The sequence below is a fragment of the Saccopteryx bilineata genome, chromosome 1, assembly GCF_036850765.1.
Source record: "Saccopteryx bilineata isolate mSacBil1 chromosome 1, mSacBil1_pri_phased_curated, whole genome shotgun sequence".
In the NCBI taxonomy this organism is placed as follows: domain Eukaryota; kingdom Metazoa; phylum Chordata; class Mammalia; order Chiroptera; family Emballonuridae; genus Saccopteryx; species Saccopteryx bilineata.
This window is the reverse complement of record NC_089490.1, coordinates 365,487,122-365,507,312: the sequence shown is the minus strand read 5'-3', so window position 1 is coordinate 365,507,312 and position 20,191 is coordinate 365,487,122. Positions and strand designations below refer to the sequence as shown.

Here is a 20,191-nt window from a genome sequence, read left to right as displayed (position 1 = left end):
AGGCCGACGCTTTACCACTGAGCCAACCGGCCAGGGCTTTTTGATATTATTTTTAAATTGTCATGATCATTCATTTTTCTTTTTAGGTGTCTCAGATATAAATTCAAAGAACTGGGCAAATCATGAGACTAAAACAATAAAGAAAATGACTGTGGTTGGAGGTGGAGAACTGGGAGTTGCCTGCACATTAGCAATTTCAGCAAAGGTATGTAAGCATAGTGGTTATAAACACATATATCATATTGCTACACTTTTATGTAGTTTATGTTTAACATAACAAGAAATGATGGCTTAATTTTGTCATTTGGGAAAACCTCATTTTGCCTTAAAATATTTTTAGATAGTAGACAAAAAATAGCTAAAAGATCTCATTAGTGATGTTCCCTCTTAATTAATAGATATGGAATAGGCTTTGAAAAAGTGGTTTGGATAATGGACTCATCAACCTAATTCAAAGGAAACCTCAACTTGACATTCATCAGATTTAGTCACAAAGTCTTTTGTGTTCTGAGTCATGCTGCTTTAATGAAACTCTTATTTAATAACTTAATTTTAGCTCTTTCTAAAATTATAATTTTTTTAAGATTGCCTTTTTTCATGTAATTACTTTCTTTTAGGATCGTAGGCCCTGAGTTGATAGTTTGAGATTTGTTTATTTTTCAGAAGTCCTTTTTACTAGATCTTTTCTATATGAATTATTTTCTGCCCTTCCCGAGCCATTCAAAAGACCCTCCAGGTCCCAGTATTATGATAACAGCATGCCTATGTCATTTGATGGCAATAGCCCAGAATAGAAAAGCCATTCCTTTAGATATTTATTTGGTAGTTGGCATTTGGTTTTCTATTCCATTAAAATTTGATTGTTTGCCATCTAAATGTTTTCCTTTTTGTTATATCTAATTTTTTTCATTTAAGACTCATATATATCTTGGATGTAGGTTCTATTTTAGGAAATAAATAAATTGTATCCAGGGAGCTAGAACATTTTAAAGCCAGCTGCTCAGAACACTATATGCTAATCTTTGACTTATTATAGTATCCGGGGAGCTAGAACATTTTAAAGCCAGCTGCTCAGAACACTATATGCTCATCTTTGACATATTATAGTATCCGGGGAGCTAGAACATTTTAAAGCCAGCTGCTCAGAACACTATATGCTAACTTTTGACATATTATAGTTTCATTTCCTACCTTCCATTTGAAAATACTGTTCTCTTAATTGGAAATGGAATTTTTTTTCAGTTCTTTTGTTATTAAATACAATGCTTCTGTAAATAGTGCGTTATAGGTTGCTTATTTTCTTATCCAAAAATATTTTTTAGGTGTACATAATCTCAAAAATAGGACTAGTGAGTCACAGGGCATGGATGGTTTCTATGGTACTTATTACATATTATAGGATTGCTCTTCAGAAAGGCAGAACTAATTTCTGCTGCTAATAAAAATGTGCACATCAATCAGATTTTTGATGTCCTTAACAGTACTGAGTTTTATCGGTTTTCTTTGTTTTTGTTAAGTACAGTATAGGAAGGCCCCTTAAAGTCATGTTTCTTTAGCCGTTAGAAGAGTCTGTCAATATTTCTTTGTCTATGAGCTGTCTAAATGGAAATTTTTTTTATTTTTATTTTTAAACCTAAAAATTATGATACAAGGTACAATATTCAAATAGTGCAACCATATTCAGATAGTATAGTAGTAGCCATTATAGTGATAGTAGTGTGTAGCCGTAGTGGTCGCAGCAGTAACTAACCTTTACTAAATGCTTTGTGTCAGGCTCTCATTTACACACTTGACTTGGTTTTACAGCAACCTCATGGCTTAGATCCATCATTACTGTCATTTTGCGGCCGCTAGCAGAGTTGCACAGCAGAAGCGTGCTGGGCCCATCATTACTGTCATTTTGCAAATGAAGAAGCCAGGCCATAGGGAGGTTACCCAACTTGCCCAAAGTCACACTGTTGATAAATGGAGTGAGGATTTGAAGCTGGGCAATTTATAGAACTTATTTTCTAGATCCTTACTCAGTATGTGGCCTTCAGACCTGCAGCATAGACATCACCTGAGATCTTATTAGAAATGCATATTCTCAGGTCACACTCCAGAGCTACAGAAGCATATCTGCATTTTAACAAAATCCCTGGTGAACTGTATGCTTCACTGATCTAGTAAATGTGATTCCTTAAAGCTTGAGAAGCTCTACTGTAAACCACTATGTTACACTGCTTCATTATTATTGTTGTTGTTTTTGATAGACATTTAGGTCATTCAGCTTTGTTTTGTTTTTATGAATTTATTTTAGCCAAGCTGACAACATATGCTGAGAGCAAGATCTCACATTTTTCCTCTAGTCTTTTGAATATCCTTATACATATTGTACTATTATCCTACATGTACTAATGAACTTGTAGGATAATTTATAAAAAATGAAATTGATGGATTAAATGAGTTATTGTGTTTTTAAATTCTGATAGAAATTGTCAAATTATCTCCCATGTCAATTATATCAATTTTTTCTCATACCCACAGTGTATGAAAATACCTGTTCTTGTTAGTTAGGTCTTTGTATATCTAATAAATGAAGAATAGTAACTCAGTTTTCTTTGCATTTCTCTTACAAGTGGTTAATAATAATGAAATTGGTAGATACAATTTATTTTTTATTGTTTAATTAATTGTGTTTACATAGATTCTAGGGTTGCCCTGAATGCATCCCCCTCCCTCTTATTCCCCTCAACATCTCCCTTGCCCCTCTCCCTACAGTTCCCTCCCCCCTTCCCTTCAGGTTTATCCCATCCTATCATCCCCTTTCCCTCTGTCCTGTTTTCCCCTGTTCCCTTTGATCCCTCCTCTGTCTCAATTCCATTCCTCAGTTCTCATTGTTCCGCGGGTTCCTCAAATGAGTGAGGTCATATGATATTTTTCTTTCTCTGCCTGGCTTATTTTACTTAACATAATAGTTTCCAGGTACATCCATGTTGTTGCAAAAGTTAATATTTCCTTCTTTCATGGCCCCATAGTATTCCATTGTATATATATGTACCACATTACTAATCATTATAGAAATGCAAATTAAAACCACAATGAGATACCACCTCACACCACTCAGAATGGCGCTCATTAACAAAACAACACACAATAGGTGCTAGTGAGGATGTGGAGAAAGGGGAACCCTCTTGCACTGCTTGTGGGAATGCAGACTGGTGCAGCCACTGTGGAAAACAGTATGGAGATTCCTCAAAAAATTAAAAATAGATCTGCCATTTGACCCGGCCATTCCACTTTTAGGAATATATCCCAAGAACACTGCTGGGGTCCAGCCCCGGGGAGGGGGATCCAGGGGTCCCACAGGAAGAGACGGCGTCGGCACGAATCCAGTGAGAGAGCCGAATTCTTTTCTTTCTCTTTATTCTCTGGTTAGCATTTACTGCCAGGCATCTCCGCCAATGGCTGGTCTAACTTTACTTTTTATGCACACACACTAAGTTACAATCACATGGTATTTTGAATACGTCATTGTTTTAGTTTCACTATGGTTACATATTTTCAGATAACAGTTAATTCATATCTATAAGCTACAAGTCAGGTGATAAGTCATTCAAAGTACAGTTATACAATAACTTGAATAGCAATAACAATATCGGTACAAACTTCTAAAAGATTAGTACTAATTAATAACTCTATTTTACTGTTGTTGTGAGTCAAGGGTGCAGAGAGAGATAGCAGATGAAATCATCAAGGACTAGCAAAGGACCACAGCTTGCTCAGGCAAATAGCCTTGAGTTCATGTAGTGTCCTAATTCTTTTTTCACAAGACTACAAAAGGCTTGCTATTTAAGAAAGTGACATAGCATTAAGAGTAACTTTTACTTAAAGATACATAGAGTGCACCTGCAAGATAGTTAGTAGCAACATAATATCAGAAGGCATTAATTGCTATTGCTGCTATGAATCCCACCACATTCCTCTCCTTATTCTTGGAAAATACAAAAATCTCATGAGAATGTTTTACTGAGAAAAGCCCAGCAACTGCCTTCAGTCACAAAACAAGTCTCTTAACAAAACATTCTTTACTTGCCAGCTGCACTCCCATCCAAGGCCACGCAATGGGCCACTCCACTACACCTTACCTAAGATTCTAATGTCTAGTTAAACTTTATTCATTTACTATATTCATACACTAGTTAAGTTCTACCTTTATTCTTACTAACATGATTAATAAGAAGAAATTCTCCTACAAACTTAACCCCTTATGAGGGATATTATGGCCAGCCTCTTATGTTTATGAGCCCAGTTCAAGGGGCTTACAGGCTTTTCTGTGGAACTTACACCTTCTGTCTCATTTCCAAAGAAATTACTACAAATCTACAGGGAAAGCACGGTACTATTATCCCTGTGCCATAAATAATAGCACACACCCAGAAAAGGGGGGATATAAGGCCAGATTAATTCAAAAGGTCAAAGGGTGAAGTATCATTGTGCCTTTCCTTTGCGGTGACTTTGTCAACCCGCAGCTGTTGGTCTTCACTGCGGTGACTCTATCAAACAGTAGCCATCGATCTTCTTTTGCTGTGTCTTTGTCAATCAGCAGTTGTGGATCTTCTCCTGCTGTGACCTTGTTAGCTAGCATTAGTGGATCGGCTCCCGACAGAACACCACATCACTGACTGAAAAAAAGAAATGCACCCCCATGTTTATGGCAGCATTGTTCACAATAGTGAAGATGTGGACAGCCCAAATGTCTGTCAGTGGACGAGTGGATTAAAAAGCTGTGGTAGATACAATTTCGAGAGGAGTGCTCTCTGCCAGCCCTGTGTCACATAATTAATCTTCACAACCCATGAGTAAGGCCAACTTCTGTGACTTGCCCAGCTTACATAGCTGATAAGTAGTATATTATTAGCTGGGTTGTTTTCTTCTAAACTGTATTCCCAATAGTCTGGTAGATTTCTGCTAAAATAGACCCAAAAAATCACTCTAAATTCTTTCAGAATGTAAATGATAACATCAGAATGAAAAGATAAATTCAAGAACAATAGCAATCAGTCTAACCAGTGGTGGTGCAGTGGATAGAGTGTCAATCTGGGACATGGAGGTCCCAGATTCAAAATCCTAAGGTCGTCAGCTTGAGCACAGGCTCTCCAGCTTGAGCACAGGCTCTCTAGCTTGAGCGCAGGATTGCCGGCATGAGCATGGGATCATTGATACGATCCCATAGTCATTGGCATAATGCCAAAGGTTGCTGACTTGAGCCCAATGTCACTGGCTTGAGCAAGGGGTCACTGGCTTGGCTGGAGCCTCCCAGTCAAGGCACATATGAGAAGTAATCAATGATCAACTACAGTGACACAACTATGAGTTGATGCTTCTCACTCTCTCTTCCCCTGCCTTCCTGTTTCCCTCTCTATTTCTGTCTGTCTCTCTCTCTCGCTTGCTTAAAAAAGAACAATAACAAACATATTGAGTGCACCAAATCATCTTTATTACTCACCCATGAAGAGAAGCTTGCAATCTGTGATTTCTAATTTAAGCCCTGTTAGATCCTAGTTTTTGGCCAGGCCTAAAGGATCATATTATTCAAGTTCATAATGATTTCTTGTTTGCATGTCCATTTTATTATTACTGGGTTACTTTTGCTTCATAAGATAGCATATTAGGCCTGTGTACTCTTCCTTAACCCTCACTCTTTTTTTAAAAAATTTCATTTTATTGAATTTTTATTTTTTAGAGAGAAACATTGATTTGTTGTTACACTTGTATATGCGTTTACTGGTTGATTCTTGTATGTGTCCTGAGCTGGTATTGAACCTGCAACCTTGGCACTTGGGAACGGGGCTCTACCCAACTGAGGGCCCCTCACTTCTGAGTAAATTTAAATTGAGTAACTGGATGTGTCCAGTGTAATGCTGTTCCTTTTCTTATTTTACTATACAGGGCATTGCAGATAGACTTGTCCTCTTAGACCTCTCAGAAGGGACCAAAGGAGGGATGATGGACCTTGATATCTTCAAGCTGCCTAATGTGGAGATCAGCAGAGGTTTGGTTTGTCTCCTTAAAAATATGTGCCTATTTGTTCTTCTATTTAAGTCCTAGAATTGTTTAACAAACTTTATTTTTTAGAACAGTTTTAGGTTCAGGGAAGTATTGTGCAGAACATACAGAAGTTTTCCATATATATCCCCTGAATGCATAGCCTCCCCCTTGGTCAAATCCTCTACCTGAGTGGTACAATTGATGAACTTACTTGGAAACGTTACTATCATTCAGAGTCTGTAGTTACATTAGGATTTACGCTTGGCATTGTACATTCTATGGATGTAATGACATGTATCCACCATTACTGTATCATAGAGAGTTGTTTCACTGCCCTTAAAATCCTCTGTTCTGCAGAGGGTACTAGAATTTTAATACTGTACCTTAAAGATTACCTAGTGACTGAATCCTTAAATTTACATGTTTGGAAACTAAGATTCAAGTAAGTGACTTACCCAGAGTCATACAGAGATGGAAACTGATTATATTGAGAGTCAGATAAGCAAATATAATATGCAGATTGGTCAGAAGGATTTATCCTTTGTCTCTTTATTCTTTGTGTCCTTCAAATCACTTTAGGGGACTGTTTAGTACATGGATCCTAGAAAGTCAGTTTGTAACTTGTTGTAGTTGTTTGGCTTTCTTTTGCCTTTCCTTGCTTCGGTCTTCTGTATTCTTTGATCATTTTTTCCAAATAAAATATAGAGACATAGTGGATTCACAAGCCTAAATATATTAAGAATAACAGTGGGTCAGAAAAATTGAAGTGATACCTCTGTGTTATAAAAAATGGGGTATAATTGTTCTAGCTAGTCTCTAGCTTCCTATAGGAGACAAGTTCATTTTCTTTCTCTAGAAACAGTCTGATAGTTACTTTAATGATCCTTTCATAAGCCTCATATAGGGGATCCCTGGGGGAGCCAGATATTCTCTTGTTCTTAAGGGACCTCTTAACTCTTCCACATCACTTTAGGGGACTGTTTAGTACATGGACTCTAGAGATTATGAGGCCATTTAGGGCATGATGAAATTGTTTCTTCCTGTGTGTCTCATTAACCATCAATAAGTTTTGTTTCAGATAATTGAAAGAATAGAATCCTTGGAGTAGAAATATAGGTAACAGTGCTTGCCACACATAGGGAATGTTGAATGAGTGCACACTATCTTGGGGCAAGTTTCGTGTTGCCCTTGTTAATTTTGGTTGCACATTTAGGGTAATACTTAATTACTAGGACATGAAATAACTTAAAATATATTAGCTAATATTTCATAAATATATTCTGTGATATGGAGAAGTACATTAATAATTTTGGGAAATTTAACTAATTTGGAAATTTTTAGTAATGTCCAATTATAACAGGCATTGATGATTGCAACTGACTGATCATCTTAGAATTGTATGTTGCTCCATTTGGATATTTTTAAATAACTACCAAAATATTTGGAGGAGGGATAATATACATGTATATATGAGCATGCAAATAAACTATACATATGTTTACAGTTTTATGTGAAACTACTTATTCTTGTATTGTTATTTATTAATACTGTATTTTTCCATATGAACAACTGTAGACCTACTTTTGCCAACCTGGTGTATAAACACACAATTATGCTTATATACGCATAGACTAAATCTGGAGAAATACTAAGACACTGTTAAGAGTAGTTGTATCAGGAGTCAGATTTAGGAAACCTGTTCTGCACTTGGTTTTTAAGCACTTAGTATTTTTATCCCCTTTTTAAAATTTTTTTTTAAATTGTGCTAAAAACTATGTAACCTAAAATTTACCATGGTGACATTTTTTTTTGCTCTGAAGTAATTTTATAAAAAAGATGAATATTGAAGATCCTTAAAAGTAGTCCAACTTTGCCTGACTGCTGGTGGGCAGTGGATAGAGCATTGACCTGGGATGCTGAGGTCCCAGGTTTGTAATCTTGGGGTCTCCGGCTTGAGTGCGAATTCATCCAGCTTGAGCATGGGGTTGCTGGCTTCAGCATGGTACCATCAACATGATCCCATGGTCACTGGCTGAAGCCCAAGGTCACTGGCTTGAGCTCAAGGCCACTGGCTTGAACATCATGTCTTTCCTCCACCCCACACCCAGCTTAAAAAAAAAAAGTAGTCCAACTGGATAAATAAGTGATTTCAGTAGCTTTGTGGCTCCATAACAGAAATTTAGCAGCAACAAGCTTGCTTGTAAGAAGGAAATCTTGCCATTTGCAACAGCTTGTATGGACCTAGGGATATTGTGCTAAGTGAAATAAGTCAGAGAAAGACAAATACCATATTTCACTTATATGTGGAATCTAAAAAACAAAGTAAACAAACGAACAACAGACTTATAGATACAGAGAACATTTTGACAGTTTCCAGAGAGGAAAAGGGTTGGGGAGCTGGGTGAAAAAGGTGAAAGGATTAAGAAGCACAAATTGGTAGTAAAGTACAGCATAGGGAATATAGTCAATAATATTGTAATAACTATGTATGGTGCCAAATGGGTACTAGATTTATCATGGTGATCACTTTGTAACTTATATAAATGTCTAATCACTGGGTTGTACACCTGAAACTAATATAACACTGTACATCAACTTAATTGAAAAATAAATTTTTTTTATCTTTTATATTTTTAAATATTATTTTCATCAATAGGTATTTGTCAGGGAGCTATAATTTTCTGATCTTTCACCATTTTTTATTAATCTCTTGCTAATGGCTGATCTCTTTTCTTTATTGATTTTAATTTATTGTATTTGCATAGAATCTAATGTTGCCCCCAATGCATCTTCCCTCCCCCATATTCCCCTCAACATCTCCCTTGCCCCCCTCCCCCATATTTCCCTCAACATCTCCCTTGCCCCTCCCCATAGCACCCTCCCCCCTTCCTTTCAGCTTTATCCCATCCTATCATCATCCCCTTTATTTTTAAAAAACTTGCTTGTGAATTTTTATATATATTGATGTGCCCTGACCAGGATCCACCCAACAAGCTCCCTACTAGGCAATGCTCTGCCCATCTGGAGCTGCTTCTCCATTGCTCAGCAACTGAGCCATCTCAGTGCCTGAGGTGAGGCCATGAGCCATCCTCAGTGCCTGGGGACAACTTGCTCAAACTATTGGAACCATGGCTGCAGGTGGGGAAAAGAGAGAGAGAGAAAGAAAGAGAGAGAGAAGAAGGGAAGGGATGTAGAAGCAGATGGTCACTTCTCCTGTGTGCCCTGACTGGGAATTGAACCCAGGACTTCCACACCCTCTAGGCCAATTCTCTACCACTGAGCCAACTGGCCAGGGCCTGTGAATTCTATTTATTATTATTTTTTTTTTACAGAGACAGAGAGTGAGCCAGAGAGAGGGATAGACAGGGACAGACAGACAGGAATGGAGAGAGACGAGAAGCATCAATCATCAGTTTTTCATTGCGCGTTGCAACACCGTAGTTGTTCACTGATTGCCTTCTCATACGTGCCTTGACCGCAGGCCTTCAGCAGACTGAGTAACCCCTTGCTGGAGCCAGCGACCTTGGGTTCAAGTTGGTGGGATTTTTGCTCAAGCCACATGAGCCTGTGCTCAAGCTGGCGACCTCGGGGTCTCGAACCTGGGTCTTGCGCATCCCAGTCCGACACTCTATCCACTGCACCACCACCTGGTCAGGCTCCGTCACTCTTGATGATGGGGGATTTCCAACCAGAGACTCTCCCATAGTGGTCTGTGTAGCTAAATGGCACCAAGACAGACTTATCTCTTCTTTCCATGAAATTTGACTGTTTTCATGAGTCCACTCCAAGAGATGTGGAGTTATTTTCCCCTTCTTTTTATTCTGGAACAAAGCAGGCTACCTTGGCTATCATTGCATCTGACTGCTTCCCAAGAGGGCCCCATTTGAGACTCAAGATGAATGCAAACTCTGAAGGTAGAACAGAGCCTAATGAGAGAGAGAGACAGAGACATAGGCATGCAATATCATCACCATACAGTATTGGTGGTGATATGTGTGTGGCTTCTTTCACTTACCCATAATGTTTTCAAGGTTCATTCACATTGTAGCATGTATCAGTACATCATTACTTTCAATGGCTGAATAATATTCTGTGGCATAGATATACCACATTTTATTTATTAATTTATCAGTTGATGGGCATTTGGATTGCATGTTTTTACTGTTGTGAATAGTGTTGCTATGAATAGTTAAATACAAGTTTCTGATTGAATACTTGTTTTCAGTTCTCTTAGTTTTATACCCAGAAATAGAATTGCTGGGTCATAGGGCAATTCTGTGTTTAAGTAATATTGATGACTTTTGAAGATTATCATTAATAGCACACATAGATCTAAATAGCTCTATTTGTTTGAACAGCTTCGTATGGATGTCTGTCACCTATTGTTTGTACCTTTGTGGTTACAAATAATGCTTCAGAGAATACTGTAAAATCTTTGTATACTTCTCTAAGTAGTGGGATAGAGTATAATTACTGGGTCAAAAGGTATGTGTTTTTAAATTTGTGTTATTAAGTTGTACCTACTTATACTCTCACCAAACATATATGAGGGTTCCTGTTTCCTTTCTCTTGATTACTTTTATTTTATATTAAACATAGCTAATGGAATAATTCTCCTGTGATGTTATTTTGATCATGTCATTTTCTGGCTTCAGACACTGTTATGCTTGTCTCTTATCCCTTAATGATCATAGCTGCCATTATTTTGGGTAATCAATTACATATGCTAGACACTTTACATATATTCACACTTCATTACATCTCTTTATTTTATAAAGGGAGGCTGTGGTTTAGGACACACTGTAAGTTGCTGAGCTGAGGTTTCAAACATATGTTTGTTACCAGTTTCTTATGATTTACTCCAGAAATAGTCTCTGCATATACAAGCATAGATATTTGTGTACAGGTATGTGCATGTGTGTGCATGAAGAAAAAGATATTCAATGGTTCTAAATTTAAAAATAAGTTGATGTTGACATTTGGAACAAAATGAAATTTGCTCAATAGCCAATGATTCTTAAAATGAAGTAAATGGATTTATAACTTGTGTTAAAATCACCTGAGATGCTTTTTAAAAGCTGCCTGGCCTGCTGCCCAAGCCTATGGAGAGATTAAAGAATTTGGGAGCTTGATAGGAAATGATATAGACCACAAAGCCTTTCTTCTACTTTTGAAATATTAGACAGCTTCTACTCTATTTACTCATAAATCAACCTTGAGAGTGAAGGCATTTTAATCATTCAAAGTAGAGAAAGCTACTGTGGGGGGGGGGGGGTGATGATCCTGGCAAGGTAGATTGGGGCCAGATTGCAGGGTCATAAGTTGAACCGTTCACTGATGTTTAATAACATGGACAAGCCACCTAATCTTTCCAGGTGTCACTTTCCTCATTTTTATCAGGGTGTAAGACTAAGTTTATAAATATAGCACAATGCTCAACAGCACTCTGAAACCAGACTGCCTGGGCTTCAAATTCTGGCTCTGCTACTTACTAGTTCTATGACTTTGAACAAGTTACTTAATTCTTCTGTGCCTCAGATTCGTCATTTGTCAAATGGGGATGATATTAACCCCATAGTGTGTTGTGACTTAGATTAAATCAGTAAGCATATGGAAAGCTCTTAGAACAATGCCTGGCACATAAAAGTGGTGTGGAAATCTTAACTATACTGCTTCAGTTCTACTGTCTTCCAATTCTTGAGGACTTGACTCATCACCAGTTATCTATTCCGAACACTAGAACACAGGAGTTACTTAAGAGGACTCATGAAGAACCGTAATTAAAATCTATGAGTCAGTTTTTGGAGCTATCATCCCCTCAATTGTGTTAGATTATGAACTAAAATTGGGTAGTGCATTTCCCAGTGGACACATTGTACAAGTGTTTCCTTCTGAAACTTGTTTAGAAAGATGGCCTTACAAGATTAATTAAGACTATAAAACCTGGTACCTACTTATTGTCTCCCTGGGCTGTTAGTGTTCATTTACAAAGATTGATTGAATGATGCTATTCTAGTTGCTTTATTATATTCCCGTTGTTTCTGATATTCGTAATGTCTGGCCACTGTTTTGGTATGTATTTACTATAAACCCACGATGTAATGGAGTAATGTTGTAAAACAGCATATGTATATTTGAGCATACTTTCATTATCAGTTGATGGACATCTGCTCCAGGGAACAGCATTTTCTAAGTAATAGCAGTTGCTTATGCACCAAAAGAAGAACCTAAAACCAAGGACACTGGGCTTCAATATAAAAAAAGTCAGTGAAAAATGAGATAAGATATTTTATCTTGATTTAAAGATTTTCAAACCATTTTTTCTCCTCTTTGGAGTAGAATCTGCAATAAATAAAACAGATCCACGCAGAATGCTCTTCTTGGAGAAGTTAAATTTAATGGCCTGGAGCTGTGCCTACTCACCCTCTTTTTACCTGTCCTCCCAGATGATCTGAGTCCATTTCAAGGAACTCTAGGACTCCTAAGCTCCAATTTCTTTTTTTAAATTTTATTTATTTATTTTTTACAGAGACAGAGAGTGAGTCAGAGAGAGGAATAGACAGGGACAGACAGACAGGAACGGAGAGAGATGAGAAGCATCAATCATTAGTTTTTCATTGCGCATTGCAACACCTTAGTTGTTCATTGATTGCTTTCTGGTATGTGCCTTGACCGTGGGCCTTTAGCAGACCGAGTAACCCCTTGCTGGAGCCAGCGACCTTGGGTTCAAGCTGGTGGGCTTTTGCTCAAACCAAATGAGCCCACGCTCAAGTTGGCGACCTCGGGGTCTCGAACCTGGGTCCTCTGCATCCCAGTCCAACACTCTATCCACTGCGCCACCGCCTGGTCAGGCCTAAGCTCCAAGTTTAAAAATGAATGATATAATTTATTATAAGTTTATTTTGCCTGTAGCACATTATTTATTTTCCCTAATAAAATTGTGAATTACATAAAAACTAATTTCTTGTTTTTGGGTTCTGGATCCTGTAATTTATTTGGTTTATTTTTAATTTTTAAAAATTGATTGATTTTAGGGCCCTGGCTGGTTGGCTCAGTGGTAGAGCGTCGGCCTGGCGTGCAGGAGTCCCGGGTTCGATTCCCAGCCAGGGCACACAGGAGAAGCACCCATCTGCTTCTCCACCCATCCCCCTCTCCTTCGTCTCTGTCTCTCTCTTCCCTTCCCGTAGCCAAGGCTCCATTGGAGCAAAGTTGGCCCGGGCGCTGAGGATGGCTCCATGGCCTCTGCCTCGGGTGCTAGAATGGCTCTGATTGTGACAGAGCGACGCCCCAGATGGGCAGAGCATTGCCCCCTGGTGGGCATGCCAGGTGGATCCCGGTCGGGCGTATGCAGGAGTCTGTCTGACTGCCTCTTCGTTTAAAAAAAATTTTTTTTTGATTGATTTTAGAGAGAGAGGAAGGAGGAGGAGAGAGACATAGAGAAAAGCATCAATTTATTGTTCCACTTATCTATATATTCATTGGTTGATTTTTGGATGTGCCCTGACTTGGGGTCAAACTTGCAACCTTTGTGTAGCAGGAGGCTCTATCCAACTGAGCTACCTGGCCAGGACCTTGTTGGTTTAATCGTTATTGCCCCCCCCCCCCTTGGGATACACTCTTGCTCTTAATCCTCTTTCTGGTGGCAAACTTCAGCACTTTGCATCCTTCCTATGGAGATAAGATTGATCTAGGGGACATGTGGGCCTGAAAGCTCTCTACTTGAAGACAAGATAAACCTTCTAATACAAACACAAACTTGATTAAAACCTATATCTTGAGCTCAGATTGTTTCTTTTTATTCATTAGATTTGTCTGCCTCTGCTCATTCCAAGGTGGTCATCTTCACAGTTAACTCTTTGGGTAGTTCTCAGTCCTACCTTGATGTAGTACAGAGAAATGTGGATATGTTCAAAGCCCTTGTCCCAGCTCTGGCACATCATAGTCAACACAGTGTCCTGCTCGTTGCATCTCAACCAGGTAAAAGGTTTTATTTTAAATGAAGTTAATGGTTCAGTGCATCAGTAGGATTGCCATTACTGATAAAAGTCATAAAACTAGGTTACAAAGAGCCGACTAGACTATTCAGTTAAGTTGCTCTTATAACGAACACTACCATATTTCCATTTCCTGTCATAGAGTGACTTCTTATGACTGGCATTAACTAGAAGGTTACAAATTGTAATTTTTGATGTGATACTACTATTATTGTGTTCCAGGTTGTTAGCCATGCTTTCCTCAGTGAGAACATGTTAGACTCCCAAGAGAAAAATGCAGTAGCTTATATGAAAGATCTTTTGTTAATTCTGAAGTGTCATAAAATGTTAGTGAGCATGCCAGAGTACATTTTTAACATTTTGTATTTTAAATAGTTTGAAACTGTTTTACCTCAAAAAGAAGTATTTTCAAAGAATTTGGTGTGGTACTGGACTCATCAGTACACAGGTTTTTTTAATGTTCCCAATATAGGAATGTGGTATGCATTTCACTTGTTTTCCCATAATTATTGGTTGAGGGACACTGATCTCTTTAATTCACAGCATCCTTTTGGCATGTAAGAAGAAAGTAGTTGTGTTTTGTTCATAATCTTTTACTGCATAGTGGTGGATATGAATCAATATTTTAATTTAAAGATAGAAATTCAGCTCAAGATAAATAGATATAAAAGAGAACTTGACAATGAAAAAAATCATTTTCTGGTTTTCTATACCAAGTTTTCATCTCTCTTGTTTCGCTATTCTAGGAAATTATTTTCCACTCTTAACAATTTATATTTAACAACAAAGTTATGTTAAATCATGCTGAAAACTGATTCATATTTTTAATATACATTAGAAATACATTCTGCCTTCCATGCATTTAGGACCTATGAAGAGTATATACAAGTTCTAATGTACTTATTAAAATAACAAATATTTGTTTGTGGACTAGGCTAGAAGTATATATTTTTTAATCTTTACATTTTCACCTTACGTGCAATATTTAGTGGAAATCATGACCTATGTGACATGGAAACTGAGTGCATTTCCTGCAAATCGAGTGATTGGAATTGGATGCAATCTGGATTCACAGAGATTACAGTATATTATTACAAATGTTTTGAAGGCACAGACTTCAGGAAAACAAGTATGGGTTATTGGTGAGCAGGGAGAAGACAAAGGTAAGAAATAAAGTTTTAGTAATGTATGATAACCTAAATCACTAGTGGCCATGACATTCAGCTATATCTGGGGACTCAATCATTGTGGAGCTCAGTTGGTTTTTGTTCCACATGTGAGTGCCTTCTGTGTAACATGCTGTGTGCTATGAATAGACTCCTCAAACATGCTCTTCTAATTATATTTACTTCTCTGTTAATTTACACTTAGGCAAGACTCCTTAGTCAGGTTTTGTGTTTCCTCAAAACTATTATCTTAAAAGTTAAAACTTCCTATATGCTTTGAGTACAAATATTAACAGCTGTTATGTCTGGGTTAGAGGTAACTTTCAAAAATTTGTACTTTTCTGTGTTTTCTAATTTTTTCATTATGGATGTATAGTATTTGTATAATTTTTAAGAAAATTGTTTTAATAAAATACAGCAGTAATTTACATCTATATAAATATGCACTGACTACCACCTAGAAAGTTCAGTGCCAGAAAGAGTCAGGCTGTAGAATAAGCCTTTACAAAACCGAATGGTGTAATTCAAGCAGAAATATATTTCTGGTTCAGAATGCTTCCTGACATTAGATACTTAGTCAATAGGACCTTTGAGAAGGGTAGTGAATAAGAATTTGGAGCAGATGTGTTAGAGTAATGAATGTCTAGGGACTCAAACAAACCCAAGACCTGAATTTTACACACTACTCCATTTGAGTTCTGATACACGTCGATCTTTTGCTTAATCTGTTGCAAATTTCCCAGTTAGTTTTTTTGCCTTTATTCTACCAAATTAATAATGGTATTAGCTAAAATTTACACAGTGCCTGCTATATGCTTTCAGATATTAATTGTCTTCCTAAATCATTCTTCTTTTCAAAAACTTTCACTGGCTTCCTCTGACCTAACCATTAAATGTCTTTCCTTGGCATTCAAGGAGTCCCAAAATATAGCCCTAATCTTCCTTCCAATTATAGTTACGGAGGTAGTCATGTTATTAAAGAGCTGGAAGGGACCCAAGGGATCATCAGTTATACTTTGTTTTAGGGAGCCAGAAATGTTTGCAGGGATGGTAAGAGTGACCTGCCAGGTCAAGAAAAACTAAAATCCAGGTCTTGTGCCTCTTTGCTTCACCCCACAGCTTTGCTTCAGCCACAGGGACCTTTGTGCACTGCATTTACTTCCCCATTATCCTATCTCTCTCTCTCTCAGCATATTTAAATCTCATCCTTCAAGGTCTCTGTCAGCCCCCCCTTATTGATACTGTGAAGCCTTTTCTGATCACATTACTCCACAGTGATTTTTTTCTTTTTTTTTAAAAAATTTTTTTTTTTTTTTTTACATAGGCAGAGATAGACAGGGACAGACAGACAGGAACAGAGAGAGATGAGAAGCATCAATCATCAGTTTCTCGTTGCGCATTGCGACTTCTTAGTTGTTCATTGATTGCTTTCTCACATGTGCCTTGACCGTGGGCCTTCAGCAGACCGAGTAACCCCTTGCTGGAGCCAGCGACCTTGGGTCCAAGCTGGCGAGCTCTTTGCTCAAGCCAGATGAGCCCGCGCGCGACCTGGGAGTCTCGAACCTGGGTACTTCCACATCCCAGTCCGATGCTCTATCCACTGCGCCACCGCCTGGTCAGGCCACAGTGATTTTTTTCAATCCTTTGACCTAAAAGATATTGTTAGCTGTATGGTAATTAACCATATCTTGTCTCATGACATTTGTTCTTTTGTGGAACTGCTGTTTATTCTGATTCAATTTGAATTTTTGTGCACCTTCTTCTTATTAAAAGTGTAAATTATTAAGCTGTTTTTCTACTTGAGAAAGTCTTGTATTCACATCACAAAAAAACCTCAATAGTACAAAAAGACATACAGTGAAAAATAAGCCTTCTATGCCAAACACCCAGTCCCCTTTCTTTAAAAGCAATCACAGTGCTTGACCAGTGGTAGCACAGTGAATAGAGTGTCGACCCAGAATGCTGAGGTTCTCTGGTGAACCCTGAGGTTGCTGACTAGAACGTGGGCTTGCCAGCTTGAGTGCAGGGTCACTGGCTTGAGGATAGGATCATCAACATGATCCCTGGGTTGCTGGTTTCAGCCCAAAGGTCACTGGCTTAAAGTCTAAGATTGCTGGCTTGAGCAAGGGGTCACTGGCTCTGCTATAGCCCCCCAGTCAAGGCATGTATGAGAAGTAATCAGTGGATAACTAAAGTGAAGCAACTACAAGTTGATGCTTCTCACTCTCTCTCATCACTCTCTTTCTCTCAAATCAATAAAAATAAAAATTTTTTTAAATAATAAAAGCATTCACAGTTACCAGTTTCTTGTGTAACCTTATAGAAATGTTCTGTGCATAGACAAGCACATGTATATAATATACATCATACATTATTCTCTACCTTGCCATTTTATGTATCGATATGACTTGGATATGATTAATATATACATTCTTTTTAACTCCTGGATAACCAAAATTTATTTAACCACTCCCCCTAATAAGTTACAATTTTTGAACAAATTAGACTATTTCACAATATGATTGCATTAGTATCGCAAATTGTAAAGAGAATAAAGGATGGTGTGACAATAAATAAACCAAGACATTGTGCTGACTGCTCTTAGAGCTACATATATGTATAAGAACCTGACCCTGTCTTTAGGAAGCTTAGAGTCTAATACAGGAAATGACTGTAATAAAAGGCAATAGTGACTTGCTGTGAGAGGGGTCCAGGGAAGAAGGATAGAAGCACAAGAAAGGATATGGTAATTCTGTCTTGAGCTCTCAGATGGTTACTAGAAACAGGGATGTAGATGCATGTGAATTGGGATCACTTAAGTATAATATGTAACATTTGACATATGTAAAAGAATGCATACATTTGACACATAAAAGAGCAGTAGATGGAGCATCAACCTGGGATGCAGAGGACCCAGGTTCAAAATCCCAAGATCGCCGGCTTGAGCGCGGGCTCATCAGGCTCAAGCATGGGCTCATTGGGCTCGAGTGTGGGGTCACTGGCTTGAACATGGGGTAATGGACATGACCCCATAGTTGCTGGCTTGAAGCCCAAGGTCACTGGCTTGAGCCCAAAGATCGCTGGCTTGAGCAAGGGGTCACTGTCTCAGCTGGAGCCCCCTTGCCAAGGCACATATGTGAAAGCAATCAATGAACAACTAAGGTGCCACAATGAAGAATTGATGCTTCTCATCTCCCTTCTTGTCTGTCTGTCCATGTCTCTCTCTCTCTCTCTCTCTCTCTCTCTCTTTCTCTCTCTGTCTCTCTCTCTCTCTTACTTAAATAATACATATAATGTATATTATGTTTAAAGCATAATAGAATAAACAGTCATGCATCCACACTCAATTATTAAGAACATCACTGATATCACTGAAGCTGCCTAGGTACTCTCCAACCTATCTCCCTGTCGTCCATCTAGATACCACTGTCAGATCACTTATCCTGTCTTCTATTTGTTTCAGAGATAGTTACAGCCATGGATAGGTATACTTGGCCCTGAAGCCACAAATGGATTAGAGGCTCCCTCTGCTGGTTTCATATGTAGATACCAACTGATTGTATTTTAGTATAAATGATAGCACTGCAGTAATAGCAATTACAATTATTTTACATTGAGTGGCTACTATGTGTATTAAATGGTTTGCATATCTCACTCTGAGAAGGAGGTGGTGGTTTTCCAAATTAATAGATAAGGAAGCTTAAAACTCAGGTTAACTATAATTTGTTTGTGGTTACACATCTAGTAAGGGCAAAACTGAGGTTTGAACCCTAATTGACTCCAAAGCTGTGCTTTTTCTTTCTGTGACTTAATTAGATAAGTTATCTAAAGCATTTAGTGTAGTGTTTGGCACAGAGTGAACACTCAGCAAATGGCAGCTGTTATTACAGCAAGAAAATTGGCAAAAGGACATATAAAAACTGCACTTTGAAGTAAAGCAGTGTTAGGATTTGGAAAAATAGGAATAGCAGGTGTGTAAGTAAAATTGTTCTCCTCAAGTATTTCAGAGACAAATGATAACTACAGCCTGGGGAGAAATCACACGACATACAAACCCTTTAGGATTTGTTTCCTGCTTTGTTCCCCAGCTTCATCTTCTGCCATTCTGCCAGGTTTCTATGCTAGTCAGATGGTCAACTTGCAGTTTCCTGGATGGTTCGTGCACTCTCATGCCTCCTTGCCTTTGCATCTGATACTTCCTTTCCCTGAACATTCATTCACTTGGCTAATTCCTGCTTACTTCAAGACTGGGTTTGAGTGTCACCTCTCCCAGGAAGCCTTCCCTAATTCTCCAGGTTAAGTAAGTTCATTTCTCTATTATAAACATTATCACACTATGTTATAACTGCGTATTTATCTATTTTTTACCCTACCAGATTGTAAGCTCCTTGGAAAGGTCTTGGTAAATGTGTTTTGAGATGAATGAACCATCCTGACACCATCCTGCGACCAAAGGTCATTCATATTATGCCCCACCAAATTAGATAGCCAGCAAAACATGTGCTTTGGAGCCACAGTATTCAGCTGTGATATTGTAATCGTGTGCAAACTGCATATCACTCCTTAAAATAGTGTTTTAGAAATCCAAGGCTTGGCCCCAGAACAGAATGTTAGGTCATCTGCTTTGATTGTCAGTCTTACCGAAGGGGTAGGTGTTATTAAATATATGTAATGGAAAAGCACTATTTCATGGTTGTTTTTCATTAAAATTTTGAAGTCTAGAGGATTACAGTTCTTGAGAAGTAGAACCAGAAAGTTAAGATTGATATTAGATACAGTACTTGAAAGGGCTCCTTTCAAATAGATTTACATTTAGGAAGTTTGAAGGGCTGGGCAGTAAATGAACAAAAAAATGAAATAATTAAATCTATCTAAAATTAGTTGAAAATTCTAATGAATGTATCAAAGCAAATTTGAACATAGTGAAACTTTCTCCCTCTTTCCAAATGTTCTTTTCTCATGGCTCAAGTATGTTTTCTTCTTTGTTATGATATACAATTA

The 20,191-nt window shown here is 38.0% G+C and overlaps 1 protein-coding gene across 4 annotated transcripts in view; it reads left to right on the top strand.

The window, feature by feature from the left end:
- UEVLD (UEV and lactate/malate dehyrogenase domains) overlaps positions 1-20,191 on the top strand; it is a 47,793-nt gene that overhangs the window by 20,843 nt on the left and 6,759 nt on the right. For 3 of the 4 annotated variants that reach the window (XM_066251089.1, XM_066251088.1, XM_066251087.1), the window contains 4 exons: positions 87-205; positions 5,932-6,034; positions 13,837-14,007; positions 15,014-15,187. In XM_066251089.1, the coding sequence (XP_066107186.1) occupies positions 87-205; positions 5,932-6,034; positions 13,837-14,007; positions 15,014-15,187 (567 nt within the window). Of the gene's footprint in view, positions 1-86; positions 206-5,931; positions 6,035-13,836; positions 14,008-15,013; positions 15,188-20,191 lie in introns of those variants that run through there. The other variant, XR_010728093.1, reaches the window with a different exon arrangement.